At 42.2% G+C, this 18,297-nt stretch overlaps 1 protein-coding gene and 1 long non-coding RNA gene across 3 annotated transcripts in view; one reads left to right on the top strand and one right to left on the bottom strand.

The window, feature by feature from the left end:
• The window catches only part of COL5A2 (collagen type V alpha 2 chain), a 134,410-nt gene that overhangs the window by 52,526 nt on the left and 63,587 nt on the right, over positions 1-18,297 (bottom strand). The window contains exons 2-7 of one of the 2 annotated variants that reach the window (XM_082690498.1): positions 14,814-15,038; positions 12,190-12,203; positions 7,695-7,727; positions 6,598-6,630; positions 5,574-5,627; positions 532-642 (exon numbers count right to left, since the gene is read on the bottom strand). In XM_082690498.1, the coding sequence (XP_082546624.1) occupies positions 532-642; positions 5,574-5,627; positions 6,598-6,630; positions 7,695-7,727; positions 12,190-12,203; positions 14,814-15,038 (470 nt within the window). Of the gene's footprint in view, positions 1-531; positions 643-5,573; positions 5,628-6,597; positions 6,631-7,694; positions 7,728-12,189; positions 12,204-14,805; positions 15,039-18,297 lie in introns of both variants that reach the window. The other variant, XM_082690499.1, reaches the window with a different exon arrangement.
• On the top strand, positions 1,785-2,899 carry LOC309844480. The gene is made up of 2 exons (XR_014300729.1): positions 1,785-1,914; positions 2,300-2,899. It is a non-coding gene; the product is annotated as an uncharacterized lncRNA (long non-coding RNA).

Genomic DNA, 18,297 nt, shown 5'->3' with positions numbered 1-18,297 from the left:
GTTGCTCTTCAGTTCACACCGGGGAGCGTGTCCGCGGCCCTTCGGAACCGACGAGGGGACGTGGGAAGCACAAGGCCTGTGGCATGGCACGTGAGGGAGGCCGTCTGGGGCCGCACGACGGTCCCTGCGCAGTCCCTGGTCTTCTGGTGGCTGCGGGGCAGTCCCGCACTCGTTCACCTGCTGTCACCGCCAGAGGCCAACGTCCGCACTAGGACAACTTGAAGTCACAATAAGTCAGAAACTTGGGTGGGGGGGATGGGCGAAACAGGCACGAACCTCTGGTCATAAAATCGTAAGTCGCAGGGACGAGAAGTGTGGCAGAGGGGACGGAATCCCAACACCGTGACCTCGCCGTGTGGGACAGATGCAACCACACGCCCGGCGCTGAGCACGAGGACGGTCAGGACTGTCCATCACTACCTTGTACACTCGGAACTACCGTGACATGGTAGTCAACGGTCCTTCAGAAATGACCATTTCAAAACTTGACATATGATCTAAGCGATACACCGAATAACGCATGGAACTCACCCGGCTCATGCCGTCCGGTCCTGGGTGGGACGGATGTCCCGGAGGCCCCGGGGCACCAGGTTGACCGGGAACACCTGGTTCTCCATCGATTCCTTGAGGACCGCGAGGACCCTGGGGGACAAGCCAGCGCCAGTTAGAACATGTTGCCAGAGACGTACTCAGCAGAAAGCTAAAAGCACGGACTTCTTGAGGCAGCTGAAGTGCTCACTATTTTAAAAAGGAGTGGACTTCATGTACGATTCCAATTCTGGGTCATTCTGGAGAAGGTGAAATCATGGAGGCAGTAAAAAGACGAGCAGTGGCCAGGGGGTGGGGTGGGAGTGGGGAGAGGAAAAGGCGAGCACAGAGGAGCTTTAGGTGAAAACTCTGGGTGATACTGTGAGGATCTGTGCCGGCCCACGCGTCCAGGCCCACGGCGTGTGGCCGGCGGGAGCCAGTCTCAGGTGCACGACGGATTCTGATGCGGGAGGCTGAGAGTGGGGAGGTGGGGAGGGTGCGGATGTACCGACGGGCCCGCACGAGCTCTCGCTGCGCCTGCCTCTGCATTTTGATGTGAAATTCCCACCTCTCTACAAAAAATAAAGTCCTGCTTAAAAAAAAAAAAAAATCCGCAGCGATCGGGCCACCCGCAGGAGTCCGCCAGCTGCGTCGATGCTGCTGACCCCCGACCGGCCACCGCCGCTCCGTCAGGCGCGGTACGTGCCGGGTGAACATTTTACTTTTGATGTATTAGATCCCCAGGAATGAGCCTTCTTGGGAAATTATAAAACGGTATTCCGTTCACCGGCATTCTAGAATAAACTTCCCTATGTGGTTGGCTTTGTGGTGTTTACCCAGAATCTCTACAGTCACTTGTGGGTCTTAGATCACAGTGCGTGCCCGCACAACCCCCCACCCAGAAAACATCTGAAAGACCCTGGGCGGGTTTATGGGTTTCCACTTTCTCATGTTGTAACGCTTTGTACAGTTCTTGGCACACAGTCGGCACAATGTATGTTATTATATTTTCACATTTCAGTCCTCTTTCTTCAAGTCCGGCCTACTTTATTTTCCTTCCCACCCCCAAAGGTCAACCAGACCAGTGAGAAACGGAGGGAAAGGCCCAGTGCCCCAGCCAAGCCCAGTTCCCAGAGAAGCGACGACGTCTCCCTGCCAAGCTCCACCCAGCCCCAGCCGCATTCCGACGGCCCCCGGGTGGACAGCCACGTCCTCAGTTCTGGAAACGCTCCTCCCCGGCCTCATCGCTCCCACGAGTCTTGTGAAGCATTTTCTGACTTTTTAACCCTCGAGAGTCTTAGCAGACTTTCACAGGAAAGAAGGGACCAAAGAACTCAAAAGTCAGTATGATTTTTATAATTAACAGTGCGGATCAAGAAAAATATGGTGAGTGAATTGGAGTGTAGTAGAAGAAGCCGCTTCTCATGCCTGACCATGGGAATACCTCGGGGCTCACACGTCATCAGAATGTGAGCCGGGACCGCAGGAAGAAACACGCTGAGGTGGGAAAGGGGCAGTTTGCATGCTGGCTTTGGGGCAGTGGCAGAATAGCTGTTCAGTAATTAATATATTCAAGCATTCAGACGGATTCACAGAGCTACGTTTACTTCTAGGAACGGTGGAATACAGGCGAACTTGTCTATTCAAATAGAAGGAGATAATCTGAAAAACTCACACTTAGAGACTCAATTCTTAGAGAATCATTCTCCTCCTTTACCAAGTCAAACACTAACAGCTAAACCACCGTCAATTCACCGAACTTTTCTTACAGGCGAGAGGTGGGTTTTTGTCGCCGTGTGGGGTTCCTGGTCACAGGAATGGGAGCCGCACCAGCCGGAGGTTCCTACAGTCAACGGCGGCACCGAAACACCCGCCACCAGGTCTACTCAAGGAGGCTGGTGTGCAAAACTGTGTCTTCTTGAAATGTGAAGTTGCTAACTGACAACCAGATGTCATCGGACACAAAAAGTGAGCCGCGACATCTCTGCTCCCAGGGGGATTTCTGAAGACAACACCAACAACGACATGTGGTGCCCATGAGAGCAGAGAGAAGTTTGGGTAATATTCGTCCTCAAAAGTCAAGTCCTTTCTGCATCGCTCTGCGATTAATTAAGTCCGCTCTGAGGACAGCTTCTCTGCCGACTCCACGTGCATTCTGCGCCTCCAAGGCCTCCCTCTACGCCGACGACGTGACTGAATCTTATGCGAACTGAGATTAAAATTAATAAAAATGTATGAAAACTATCCAAAATCAAGTGAACATAACTAGAAGTGAAGGTAAGAAAAACAGTTGATGAGCAGTTTTACGGATAGACCCTGAAAACAAAAACTGTAATTTGGGAACACATTAAAATGCGTACTTTCATATTTCCAAGTGAGCCGAATTATGTACATTTATACTGAGGAAAATATTCTCTGTTCTCCTTCCCGCCCAACCCCCAGCCCCAGCAGGGATCTCGGCCGCGGCCGCAGTGAGACGTGCTGACAGACGGCCACGAGGTGGCGGCCTTTAAACGTCCACCAGCACAGAGGAGTGTTCACCACACGCACGAGCACGCACACACTCATGCACACGCAGACACGCTCGTGCACACACCACACCCCCACACCCCACACACAGACGCGGACACAGACACACATGCACACACAGACGCACGCACACGCACGCACACGCACGCACACACGCACACACGCACACACGCACACACGCACACACACGCACACACACGTTGGAGTTGGTAGGATTGTCAGATGCTCGTTTCCCATTTCGCGGATGAGGAGACAGACCCACAGGGGCTAAACGTCACGTGCGGTTAGAACTCGCGCGCCACCTCCGTCTGCTGGGGACTGCCGGTCTGTCACTGTGATGTCACCAGGTGAACCTGGTTAAACCCAAGGACACACGAGACACAGCCCCAGGGGTCCCCGGCTGGGAACGGAGGCTTCGTGAGCGTGTCTACAGCAGTGGTTCTGTCCGGAGCACTTTTGCTCCCTCCCCCGGGGGGACACGGATGACATCAAGAGACATTCCAGTTACCACAAGAGATGGAGGAGCACAGGTGCCGCCACGGGCATCTAGTGGGTAGAAATCCGAAATGCTGCCAACCCTCCCACGACGTGGAGGAATTACGTGGCCCCCAACACCAACATGTTGCGCCTTTCCACGGTGGCTTCTGTGCCAACGCAAGCGGGGGGGGAAGGTACTTAAGGGTGCAGCAGCGCCCCCCAATTTGCCCGCCACAGCCCTCGTCTGCTGAGCAGCTTCTCCGGGTCTTGGGACTGAGGCAAAGTACTCTGCCTGCGGGTACTTCGTGGCGTCACGCCAGGATCTCGCTGGCATGTTGGAACTGGCCATGTCGGAAGCGTTTACCCCAGGAAACTCAGCAGAAGTCCAGGCACGTCTTATTTATTTACTTTGTCGCGAGTCAGTTGTTAAACACTTAGCATCACACCACTGCTTGTTAGGGTTAAGAGAGGAACAGATTTCCTGTTTGGGCATCTGTCAAGATTATTAATTCCAAATAAATAGCTACTCCTTTCACACACACACACACACACACACACACACACACACACACACACACCCGAGTCCTCACTGAGTGTCTCACTGCTAACCGAGACAGGCAGTGGAGCGCATCACACACTATGTCAAGTGGAGAAGATGCGGTCAGAGCAGACTCGGGCGTCCTAACAAGGAATCCTGAAGGTCCGCCCGCCTTTCCGTAGTAACGCCCACCTAGACCTGGGCTCCGTGTTATCAGTTACGAGGGCGCGAGTAACGGATGCACATCATTTCCCGCACGGCCCCCTCGGCTCCCCGTAACTGAGATCGTCTCCTATCCGCTTCTGTCATTCTCGACCCTGGGCAGACATCTGCAGGGCCGCTGACGGTGCTCCGGCTGCCGACACTGGTGGGGCAGCTTCGTAGCACAGCAGTAAGGTCGTCAGAACACAGCCTTCCTACACACCTGGAGGACCGAGCCCCGTTTCCTGGGGGCTCTGTCGTATCCCTAACTCCAGCCCCAGTCTGAAGAACGTACTGTCCTCACGCTCTACTTGCTCAGAGGGGCAGAAGCATAAAATAACATCAAAGTGGCACGAATTCCTAGCGACATTTTTCTTTATTTATAAATTCAAGGTTGTTTGTTGCTTCCTTGCAATTCCTTCCTGTCTATTTCTCCCACCTAAATATGGATAAACACGGGTTTGGAAGGTGGAAAATCTAGAGAGTTAAACTTAGGAGCTATCATGAGAAGACTGAACAGCACACGTTTTTCTGATGAAAACATATGATGATCGCAGCAACAGAAAAATCCACGCACTCATTTAATGTATGAAAGACATCAGTTTCTAAGGGAAGATCTAAAAAGAAGTGCTCTCCTAGGACTTGGTAATAAGAAAAACACAACTGGCATGTATTTGATAATCTCCTCATGTTTTATCTCAAGGGTATAAAGTTGATCGTTTAAATTTAAAGGTGTTTCCTTTGTTCTGGTAATGGATTTGTTGATTTTTTAAAATGGTTCCTTTCAAGACTCTGTAACGTCTATGCAGTAAAAAAAGGTAGAGGGTTTCTTGGGACATCAATTGATTGCACAACTGTTTGAAAGAACGTTTCGTCCTCTGATAGTTTTTTCCTTTATCCAGTTCGGTTATTCCTGGAGCAACTACTGATCACAGAACTGGCTGTTTTATCTCAACCGTACGTTCTTGGCATTGTTCACTCGTGATTTACAACTGCTGAAAACATGAGGTATTCAGGATGTGTCCTTAGGTTCTACTTTTAGTTTGACCTCCTGAAGAAGAAACACCATTTGAGTTACCTACAAAGGTAATAGGTCATTACTACATTATTACCATGTGACATTTCCTCTGAATCAGAAAAGACACACAATCACTTCATGACCTGACTTCTGCCCCGTCTGATAGAGCTGAGAGAGAAATAGTGCCACGAACTGTGTGCTGCGCCCAGGGAGTGTGGTCTCGATGCGCTTGCTGGGTACAGGGCACAATTCACAAAAAAGGCGACTCTGCTGTCAACTTACAGGTTTTCCTTTTGGGCCCCTCTCTCCTCTTGGTCCTTGTGATCCTGGAGGTCCCTAAAACAGAAAATGATGACTATGACTGCAAAACACACATACTTCACATGGTTTTGTTTTAAATGTCTGCTCGTCTAAGAAAACTGAAAAACAGAAATATCACTCTTCTAACTCGTCTTCAGTTGAAGACTCTAGAAAGTAAAGCCATGTGCCTACAAAAGCTCTGTGCACACAGATAGGCTGTTTATGTCAGCCACGAGGGTTAGAGGCCTGTAAAGAATTAAAGAATTAAGTGTATATCATAGCCTCGTGGGGCCCAGTGAGCCGAGTATATTACTTGCACGATAACAGCAAAACTTACAAGGTTCATTTATGCTGTCTTGTCCCAAGCAAGCCTTTGCCACGGACTGATGGCCACAAAAACTCACAGTTTGGATTTTTAGAACTACACAGATGTGCAAACCCCAAATTATCAGCGGTCTGCCGGAAGGTGCGTGTGTTCTCCATCTAGTTACCTAGGAATGCTACCACTACTCCAAACCTGAAATCAGTAGTCTTTCAGGCTAAATCAGTGATATGCTATTCTGATGTGTGATCTCTCAAATTCTATGGAAATACGCTTTAATTTCATTAACAGATGAAATTAACAGTTTGTTTCATTAAACAGATAAAGTAGCTTACCTTTAATCATTGTCAAACAATAGACCGGTGTGCCCTAATTTCCATGAGTAAAGCCAATCTAAAATTAATGATGTAACAACAGAACACTTTGCCTTTCACAGAACCAATAGTGGCACTAACCCAAAGGAATAATAGGGTTCACCAATTTCAGAATGAAATGATCTTTTATGCATCATTCACTGATGCGAAGGAGCACTTACACATGAAGATGTTTCAAAACCAAAGGTTTCAAGAAGCCAAGCCTCATGGTTTTACATTCTATTGTCTTGTGATGGGTTTAATAGTCACAAAGATTTTCAGTATCTCTAAGAACTTAAGAGTCCCACCAAAGTTGGAAGAAACTACTTACTGCTGGTCCTGGACGCCCACGTATGCCTGTAACCTAAACAATAAACAAGATAATCTGTAAACAGGGAGTTTCAACAGAGTTTTAAAAAAATCAATAGTCAAACAAGTAAAAATAACGACAAAAATCCCAGCGAATTTTTTTAGAGCAAATGGAGGTTGTCAGTTGATGCCCATGTCCTCTTTGGGTACGCATTAGGACATTATCTAATTTAAACTGTAATACAGGGCAGGAGTATTTTACACTGTCTGAGAGCAACAGCACTGCAGACGAGAGGCCTGGGTTCAAATCCCAACTAACCTGACCCCTTCCCAGTGACGTGACCTTGGACTTATCCTCTCTGTGCCTGATTTCCTCCTGTAAAATGGTGATGAGGATTCTAAAACTACCTCCCTAGCAGAGCTGTTGTGCAGACAAATAAATACTTCTAAAGCTCTTAAAACAGCCCCCAAGACATAGTAAGTACATGTAAGAGTTTTTAAATGAAAGACAACAAATGAATGATTTACTTTTTAGGTAATCTTTATTAAAAACAGGCCAATTTCAAGGCAAAGCAGAACTGCAAACGCTGTCGAATAAATCAACATGCACTGACAGAGTGATGGCAACTCCTTTGAGATCATGAGCCTGGCGGCTAAAGGGTTTTCATCCTACTTAAAATACACTTTTTGATCATGCACAAGTCTAGGTAAATCTTAGGAATTCTTACAAAATATGGAATGTCAATCAGGATACTGACAAGACATGTTTTCAGAAATGTGGACCATTAAATCCTGCCTTCTGCGTGGATTACATGGCTATTTATGCCGTAAAAGATATACATCTCAACTACCGTTTTACATCCATATATAATGTGCTTAACTTTGTAAAACCCTGATGTCCACTTTCAGTCATGGGACAAGAAAAGTCAGGAATATTGTGATAAACAAACATTAAATATTGTATTAAAGAATCATCTCTTTTGGTTTGTTTGTCTTATACTAAAACTTGGTTATAAAATAACTGATTTCCTTTTCTATGAGAGTAGGTATGTAAGCACTAATATACGCTACACTAGAAGTTTATCAAAGATACGAGGAAAAAATAACACATATACTTACAACAGGCACCAATCCTGGTTCTCCTTTTTGTCCCTGTGAAGCAAAAAGATGTTCAATTATCAAAATATAATAGTTTGTTGAACCCAATCATATCTTCCTAGAATATTCCATATAAACACTGGGAATTTCAATGTAGGAAAAGTAAAAAGTGGGTGCTGGGTGACTCAGTTGGCTAAGGATCTGTATTCCGCTCAGGTCATGATCTTGAGGTCCCGGAATCGAGCCCCAGGTCCGGCTCCCTGGTCAGCAGGAGATCTGCTTTCCCGTCCTCTGCCCCTGCTCCTGCTCTCCCTCTCACTCACACACTTTCTGTCTCAAATAAATAAATAAAATCTTTTTTTAAAAAAATGTAAAGAGAAAAGGAAAGGATAAAAGAAACAGTATTTGCAGTAGTCAGCATTATTGATGAAAAAGAAAGACATCTGAAAGACACAAAAATATCAACCAGTGTTTGAAAAGCATAAAGTTATTTCACTTTAGTTTTTACAGTGAACAAACCTAATGTATTGACTAGACCAGAAGATACTTGTCCTGAAATCTCTAAAGTCAAAGCACTGTAGGAAAACTGCCCAAAGACTGAAAACTCAAAAGGAAATCCAACATTTGGATATGTCTGAATTTTCACCATACTATATGCCACCTAGATTTTAGTGACTACGATGGCATTTCTAAAACTCTTGCCACCCTTTCTAAAACTCATGGAGGAATCTGAGAAATTACAAGAGATAAATTTGCTTATCCTCAGAAAAAAAGGGAAAAAGGAAGGAAGGGAGGTGAGCAGGAAGGAAATAGTGATGTTGGTTAGTCAATTCTCAATATCTGATGAAAATCTACAAAAAACATGAACTGAATAGGAAAATAAAAATAACACAGTAAATAACTATAACTTAAGGGAAGTAACACCAGGCGGTTGAATTGGCTTTTCTAATAGATGCAGCAAATATAAGAGATGTACACGACATTCTTAGAACTTCGGTTTCTTAAAAATTGTATTCTCATAGCATGATTTCAGGTACATAGATCAAATACTATTGGATGAATTGTACCTTAGATTCCTCTATTTTACCATATATTTACTTGTATTATTTATTTTGGAGTTTGCCTCCCAAGAGATGTTGGTCTCCCCAAGGTCATGATCAATCTACTTTATATCCTCAGTCTGACACGCAGAAATCCTCAATAAATTCTTGAACGTATTAATTTCCACTAACATAGTATGAAATAATGCTTTTTACTGGGCCGGACTACGCATACCTTAAGGATTGTATCCGAAATGTAGAAAAAGTAATGAATTTTATTTTATTTAATTTCTCTTTTCACATATATTGCTCTGATTTATTGATATGATTTATCTGATTATAAAAATAATGTGGGTTAATAGGGAATTCTAAAAATAGAGGAACTAAATATCATGCTCAACACTCAGGAGACAACCTCTTTCAACATTCTTGTATTCTCAGCTTTCCGTGACGTACCTGAACTTGGTTCACCTCCTCAGGGCCTCAGCATTTGACTCTTTGATTACAGTTTCATTTTTACAATTAAAAATAACACTATGGGGGCACCTGCGTGGCTCAGTGGTTAAGCCTCTGCCTTCGGCTCAGGTCATGATCTCAGGGTCCTGGGATCGAGCCCCGAGTCCGGCTCTCTGCTCAGCGGGGAGCCTGCTTCCTCCTCTCTCTCTGCCTATCTCTCTGCCTACTTGTGGTCTCTGCCTGTCAAAGAAATAAATAAATCTTTAAAAAAAAAATAAACAAATAACACTACGATGAGTATCTTTGTTCATGAACATCTGTGTAGTGTCTCAAGTTGATATCTTAAGATGATCTCTAGAAATTAAAGTTGTGTGTTAAAGATCATACAAATATTTCAGGCTCTTGATCTAGATCACCTAAACATACTCCGGAAAGGTACGATTTAATTATATCCTTCCAGTTGTACTTCACATCTGACAAAATTTTGTAAAGTTAAATTTAACATTTTTTTTTATAATCTTCATAGTCTTAATAAGGGATTTGATGGCAGAACCATACCCTGACTACCCCTGCTGATTCCAGTGCTCAGGTTAGAGTTCAGCAGTGGGAAATGGCTCTCCCAAGCAGGAGGGGGTACTGCCTGAGTAAACTCAAGAGTCTAAAGGACACGAAGAGAAAGGCTAGAAGAAAGGGATCCCAACCATGGGCAGCAAAACAGGGCAGGCTTACTTCTGCATTTCCAAGTCTTCTAACTTCTACCTGGGGTCTTCCTATTTTTACATAACCAGAAAGTAATAAAAATTAACCTCTTTAGAGCTGTAAGAGCTTTCCTTGAGATGTTTGAAAGAATTTGAATTGTTTAGAAAGGGTAGAGAAATCCGTGCCCAATGTCTAAAGGACCTTATGAGAATAATGCTGAAAATAGTGTTCCTTTCTAGAACAAATCTAGAAAAACAAGTCAAAAGCGAAGAGAAATTATTTCAGCCAAACAGAGAAAAATGGAATAGTTTGCTAAGAATGGTTGGAAAATCTCCATTTCAAGAGACCAGCAATTAAAACGCAGCCCTCGCTCTTCCTCTGTGTTGAGGAGAATGGAACTCATGGATACCTTTCTCAGCTAAATTGTGAGGCTTCAGTTATCTTATTATGAACTTTCTGTTGTTCCACAATACTTGATATAGGATTAAGTGCTCCATTTTTAGGTTCTGAGAATACATTTTTCTAATGATTCAATAATGATTCTTATTTTGGAAATAAGCCACCAATGTAAGCATTAATTGCTTTTTTAAATACGGGCTTTGAATAAGTTAATTTACATGGAATGATCATTTGTCTAAGGTTTTGCTAAATTTGATTTTCATACCCACTGGTAAATTTAACATTCAAATACTCAGAACTGGGTGAGAACTATAGCTTCATTTTGCTTCTTGCCTGTTACTCACCCTTAATGCCACATGGACATGCCTCCCCGCTCTTGCAGGATGGCGTTACCATGCAGACCATCCGAGTGCTTTCCCACCATTGCATCATCTGTAACATTGGCCTCATTCAGAGATATGACGAAGGCTCAGTACTTATTTGGGAGTTAACAAGAATGAACGAATGAATGAATGATAAGTAAAATTAATATATGAAAGAAGCACAAAACTTCTTATTACATTGCTCTGCTCTGACAGTTCTGATGGCACCTGATAATAATCGACGGTCATGATGGTCAGCACATAACGAGGACGTGGTAAACCGGCAGCGGCTTCGAGTGTCCCCTCCCAGCTACACTGCCTTTGGGAAATTTCCGATTTAATTTCAGATGTAAATTAAATGTGAGCTTGTATTTGTAGATCTGCTCCTTTGACATATATTCAAATCTAAATGACTTCGTTGATATTTATTCCCAGTAAGACACTTTATTTCCCTTTTAATTAAAAAGTGCAGGATAGCATCACTTGATAGCATCGCTTTCACCGACCATGAATGTATAGCATTGCTTTATCTGAGTATCTGATTTTCACCTTACTGAAGTTCCACCATATGTAAGAGTAAAGGCAGTTTAAAGTTGGTGGTCATCTGCCTGGTATTTGCTGTGAAACTCAGGATCACTGCCCATGTCCATTCCTGATCCCTGACAAGACTGAAACAAAGGCCACCATTTTCAAATTAACTGGAAAACTGAACCAGTTTCAAGGGAATGGAACCCTCTCCACTCAGGGATGACCCACATCCAGAAGACAAGTGGTGAAGTGGCCAGCTCTATCTAGGGTCAAGGCTAAACTATACCATTGTCCTCTTGAGTGTAAGGATTGTTTCTGGGATTGTGCTTTAGGCTCCTTGAACTGGGGGAAGGGGAGAGAAGAAAAGGTGATGTGTGTTTGGTCAAGTGCTCAATTACTTCTTTTAAGTGAATATTTACTTTTCCAACCAACAGAAGAGGGGCCACAACCCCACGGTAGGTACGACATCTCCCCCTTTCCTCCTTCCTTCCTTCAACGAAGCAGTTACTGAACTTCCAATGTGTGTAAGGTATATACTAAGCACAGTAATAAATACATGCAATTTGTTGTTCTTCTTCTTCTCTTTTTTTTTTTTTTAAGAGAGGGAGGTGGGGAGGGTCAAAGGGTCAAAGGGAGAATCTTAAGCAGGTCCCACACCCAGCACGGAGCCTGACAGGGGCTCCATCTTATGACCCTGAGGCCCCAACTTGAGCCTAAATCAGGAGTCAGTCACTTAACAGACTGAGCCACCAGACATCTCAATAAATGCAAGTAATTTGAAGGTTAATGTGGCATAGTCTCAATCCCTAAGGGGTTTATAACCTTCTAGAAGAAACATCTATCAACAAAGATTAACAAAGTGAATAAAATAGAGACAGCTGTAATCTACAAGTGAAGTATCTCATATATTCATATTTGGTAATTTGTACTTTACAAAAGGCTTTCAAATGCTGTAAAGCACACTCCCAAGTGGACAGTATTAGACTGAAGAAGACCCTTCACAAAAATGAAACTATGCAAAGCAAAACTTACCTTTCTTCCTCTACCTATAAAAAAAGAAGAAGAAATACATTAAACATGTTGATTTAAGGAGAAATAGCTATTGAGAATCTCTTACTATTTTCAGTAATCGGTTTTTGGGATGTCAGAATTTAACTTAAACAGGTTTCCCTACTACCAGTAGGCAGAACTCAAAAGTTGTTTTAGATCAATATTCCCATAATAGGCAAAGTAATACATCCCTTTGGAAAATTCTAACATTACTTAAATATTCCTCACACCATTCCTATAACATTTAAAGCTCATTAAATGATAAAATTAACTATTATAATAGTAATGAATTATCTTCAATCAATATTCTATTGTTTGGACCCTTTTTTTTTTTTTTTTTTAGTAGGCTTCATTCATATGGCTAAAAGACCAAAATACATTAAAGATATACAATTATAGAGTAAAAAAAATCTCCTTCCATCCTGTCACTTTCCCCTACTGCCCAGATTTCAATGCCCCAGAGGGGCCCACTTTTACTGATTTTTCTATTACTAGCCCCTCTAACCAAAAATATAATGAGACATTCTATTTTTTAAAGCTGTCATTTGAGTTAGTAGTGTCTTACAGTTTTTTCAGGTAGATCTTGTACATTTCATATGGTTTGTTCTTAGCCATTTATCCTATCTGTTGCTATTACAAAGGAGGTATTTTTAATTCTCATTATTTATTCTATGGGGTGATTGTTGGTAAATAGCTAAGTCTATTAATTTGTAATCTTACACTGCATTGTTGTACAAAATTATTCTTTTAGTAGTTTTGTACTCCATTCCCTTTAAGTTTTATAAGAACACAATTATATTTCCTGCAACTAATCATTTTACCTCCTTCCTTCTAATTTCTAAACCTCTAATTTTTTCTCTTACCTAATTGTTTGTTCAAGTACATTCAATAAGATTAAATTGTAGTGGTGATGATGGATATCTATGTTCTGTCTCTGAGTTTAGAGAAAATAATTCTAGTACTAGACATTATGAAGCTTTTAAGCTGAGATGTAAATATTTCATCATGTGAATGAAATGCCATTTGATACTAAGTTACCAAGCATCTTTGTCAAGAATACTTTTTCACTTTTGCCAAATATCTTTGTTTCAATTACAAGGAAAACCAAATGGTCTTTTTTCATAGATCCGTTAAAATAATTATTTTTTTAATGGCAGTATTGATTCTTCCTGTGTTCTTGCCTCTGTCATCTTCATTTCCCTGTGATGGTTTTGGTTTTTTCTTCTACCTCTTTCCTCATCATTAATTATTTTGTATTTCTAATGTAGCCCTTTCTTAATAAATTACTCCACTAAGTTTTATTTAGTTTATGGCAAATGGTCATTTTTTTTTAATCAGTTCTGTGGTAATATATTTACCAGTGTGTTCTTTATTTTGTAAATGTAGCTAAACACTCCCGCCTTTTTTCTTTTTTTTTTCCCCCGCCTTTTTTCTTAGAGTATCTTCGCATCAGTGCTGTTACTAGCTGTTCTTATTATTCATTTTGGAACAAAGTGGACTTTCCAAATCCAGCTATTTGCAGAAGGTCACATATTTTACTGTTTTGGGTTTTTGGTTTTTTGCCACGATTGTCCCAACATACTATTAACTTGGCCCCATAGGTTTAATTTTACTTTGTTCCTGGAGCTTCTTAGCAGATTGCATCAGCTTTGGGCAGCCCTTAGGTGTCATATTTTTAATTCTTTGCATTATGTCTTTCTGACTACATTGCTAAAAATTGAGTTTAGGTATTTATTCAAGGCACAATGTTACTGTTGAATGATATCTAAGAGGAGAACTGATAAATTAGGGTCTAATATTTTGTGAAAATATGGTTGATTGTTGTTATTTGCAATGGAATTTTGGGCAGGGGAATAAGTCTCAGCACTATCTTGATACTGACGCATGCCACGCTAGAACATCCACGACCGCTGAAGCAAATGACCTAAGAGTTTAATATTAATCTTCCCTATTCATTGAAACACATAAATATGAACTTCTTTCTCTAATATGTGTCTTTGACACATGTATTCAAATACATAGTCTATATTAAACACAGGCATTTGTCTCCAAAAAAAGTTTTCAAAACCAGCAAATGATTTCATTCTTTTCTTCAGGAAATCCATCTCCTTCTCTTGTCTTTCTGAGCCATCGGTAAAAGCATTCTGCTCTTATGAGCTGATGTGACAGAAGGTGCTCTGGCATTAAATTAGATCAGAAATAATTATTCCATTCCCAAGAGCAAACTTGGCACCAGAGAAGACAAATGTGTTTTCGAGAACTCCTCTGGGGCATGAACAGACCTCCCAGAATACCGACAACTATCTCGGAGGCATCCAGCATGCACGGGGTAACAAATGGCCATGTGAAGTGACCATAAGAAATTCTCAAACTAGACATAACCACACAAAATTCAGACCCAAATTCCCCTGGTTTTTAAGAAGACAGGAAATTATCCTCTTCCTCTCAGTAACATTAGATAAGGTGTGAGAAAAACCATTAACTCCCAACACCACGGACGGACGAGTGGCTTCATTATTCTCTTGGTTGCTGAATTCTGGGAGCAAAAGCCACTGGAACGAGGATGAGTCACTGGGCTGCTCTGGGTTGGCTTGAAGCATTCTTACCGAAATTGGTGTTGCCACCTCCAGCTGTGTGTGGGCAGACGGGACAGCATTCTCCGGGGGGAGTTACAGGGTCAGCACATTCAAGTACCTCCTGGCACTGTATCTTGTCACAGAGAATGGCTCCATTGTCACAGACGCAGATCTGGCAAGGGGCAGGTTTCCAGATGTCTCTGTTCAAGTACATCTGACCATTCTGAGTGCAGGCTATTTCCTCACCGTATCCTTCTAGAATGAGAAGAAAAAGATGCAGGGGATGGGGAAGGAGGTTAGTAATCTTCTGAAATTTTGGAATTTGGAAAATACTTAAGAAAGTGAATCATCCTGTGGGTCCAGCAATTCTGGGCTGAGCACTAACCTACTGAGGAGTGAAACACGGATGGACTCAGTCCGGGCGTTTACAGGCGAAGCGACGTGCACTTCACAGTGAAACGATTGCTATATGTACGCCCTCGTAAGACAGGGGAGGGGAGAGTGATCCAAAGTAGATGGCAGGTAGTGTTTCCCAAAACATTTCATTGTGAAGGTTTAAGGAACCCAAAACAGGAAGATCAGTAAGATCACATTTTTAAAAATTTGAAAGGGTGAGGAGAAGAATAGTTCAAAGGGGAATATATAATTTCTGTGTTTGGTGAACCCTTACATGATTTTCAACCACTAGAAACTTTAGATTAGGAAATCCAGCAACAACAGAAGACAATATGTATTCTTATTCCGTGAAGAAAGAAAAAAGTGTATGGGTTTTTAAAAATTAGCTTTAAACATAAGCTAGAAAAGGAAAAACAGTGTCTCCTTTCATGGGATGTGTCTGCTGAGCTCCAGGTGCTTATTAAGCCACAAAGGACAAGCAAAGCTCACATGGGCAATGTAGTCTTCAGTCCAAGGTCATCAAGGAGAGTCACGACCACAGCAATATGGTAAGCTATCATATAGTATCTACCAGATACTGTCTACATTTAGATGAAAATGTAATGCCGATTTGGAAAATACATACACACATTTATACATATAACAATTCTATTATACAATTATTGTAAGAGAAATATATTACTTCTTTGTGTCTTTTAAGAAACAAAACTACAGTATTTTAAATCACAATACGGATCATATCATCCTTGCTTAGCTCCTATAGATTCCTCCAAACTACTTAAATTCCGAAGCCCAAAGATTCCCTTCCCAGTGTCCTTGCACAATCTCCCTCCTCCCTCCAGACACATAGAGCTCACTGCTGTGGTTTGCTTGTCCCCGGCCCCCACAGTTCCGGCTGCTCTACAAAAGGGAGCCTCCTTTACCCAGCCCATTCACCCGTCCATTTTCTACACCAGCTAATTAACCAGTTTCTAAAATGTAAACAGGCAGGAAAAATCAGTGCCCTCATTAAACTTATCACAAGTAGTATCAATTTACTCTTTTTATCTGTTTATTCTCTTATCTCCTTCCCTTGCCAGTAAATTCCACGAAGATAAGGACTAGTTTTTCTTGTTCATCATGGCATTTCTATAGTTGGACTCCACACCTCGCCGGGAGCCAACACTCAACAAAGAGTTGTTCAATGGATAGACAGGAATGTGCCCATGAGTCTAAATTATGGTTCACTCACTTCATCGCATGGACATGAACTTTGTACAAAGCTAAAACTAAAATAAAAATTAAAAAGGCATTTGTGATTGGTATATAAAAGTATTTATAATTTTTCTTTATTTTTAATCGAAGTGTAGTTGACATACAATATTCTATTTTCAGGTGTACAGCGTAGTGATTCGACAATCAAATACACTAGAAAATGCTCACCACAATAAACGTGGTGACTGTCTGTCACTAGAAAAAGTCTTACAGTAGAAAGAGCTTCTTGTTTGCCGATGCACTCTGTGCCGAGCTACGGATAAAAATTTCAGTTCAGGGGAAAGATGTTGACCCAAATATGCATCCCCTAACTCTAGAAAGCTTTTCTTGGGCAGCATTCTTCTCACTCCATGGAACACTTTTGCTGCACGTGTCCAGTCCTTCATCCCAGCCCTGCGGCCGGCAGGGAGCTGCTCTCCACCACCACACGCGCCTTCCGAGCCGGGCGCAGGATGATCTGGACGCCTGGTTTCTAATCTGCTGCTGCTTCAGCAGAAGAGTTTATCACAAAACACATGGCCGATGCAATCAGGACTGACTCTGCGTATTTTAGGAATTTTAATCCCGGAAGAAAACAGAACTCATGCCTTAACGTGCTGTAATGCGGGACTGTCTTGAAGTAAATTAAGAAATCTGTGCATCAAATAGCCGTGAGGCAAGCCGTTTTTCTTAGATGAAAAACCACTTTAAAACAATGTAAATCCATGATGAACGTTTCTACCAAACACACCCTGTACAGAAATGGACTTAGACCTATCGTCTACTGCACAAGTGAGTGAGGTAAATACTTGAAGAGTAACTTTGTTCATTAAGTTTTATGGCTGAGAAAGAAATATCCAGTCACAAACCCTAAATGCCATTGGCTGAAAAAGAGATTCACTGTAATTCAAGCAGCTTGCTTCTCCCTTCCCACACTCTGAGGGGCAAAGGTGTTTGACATATTTCCTGGGAGTTAAGTGGATGCACAGTCCTGAGAGTGTATCTGTTCTGTTTCCAAAAAGTCATATTATCATTGTGAGGTAGACCTCAATAAACAATTAGGGAAGTAGAAATAGAGAATACAAAAACTGAGCCGATGTGAAATAATGCTGTCAATTAAATAACATTAAAATGTGTGAGAGACTCTTCTGGGGTGATTTATCCTGATTTCTGTGGTTCCTTTGAGGTGGGAATAAAAAGACACATTCTCTCTTCTGTGTCAACTCAGAGAAGGTCACTTTCTTCCTGAAAGTTTAAGACAGCATGACCTCAACCCAGGGGCAAAGAAGTGAGCCGCTGTAGGACTTTCCTTAAATGACAATGTTAAAAGTTAGTTATAGACCATGAGTCATCACTGGTCCTTTTCCCCGGAGAATTTATAATTAAATTTAAGATGATGTGGAAAGTTAGTTGGAATGCTTTTAAATGGCAAGGAGATGAAAAACCACATTTACTGCTAAACCCTGTCTTCTCCTCCCCCGCACAAGGATCCACACACATCACAGAGGGCCCAAAACCTCGGCGAACCTTCATTGTTCGTGTCTGAATGAAAGACATGTACAAAGAAACACCAAGGAGAAAATACAGGGTGGCTTGCCCCTCTCGGGTTTGTACATGGTAGTTGTGTGCCTGATGATTAGGTTGGCCCTGCTGTTTTCTCCATAGATGTTTACTTCAATGAGAAGAAAAGTAAAATAGAAAGCAAAATTGTAGGCAATTTGCAGCGAAGTTGTCATGACACAGTATTTTATAAATGACAATATTACGAAAAACAAATAGAAATGTTCAGGTGACATTCTGAGAGATTCAATACTGTCCTGATTCCTCTACACATGTCATAAAAATCAACCCAAGCTAACACGAACCTTGATATAAGGCCTGGAAC

This window comes from Mustela nivalis (assembly GCF_964662115.1).
Source record: "Mustela nivalis genome assembly, chromosome: 11".
Classification (NCBI taxonomy): domain Eukaryota; kingdom Metazoa; phylum Chordata; class Mammalia; order Carnivora; family Mustelidae; genus Mustela; species Mustela nivalis.
This window is presented reverse-complemented; position numbering and strand designations above follow the sequence as displayed.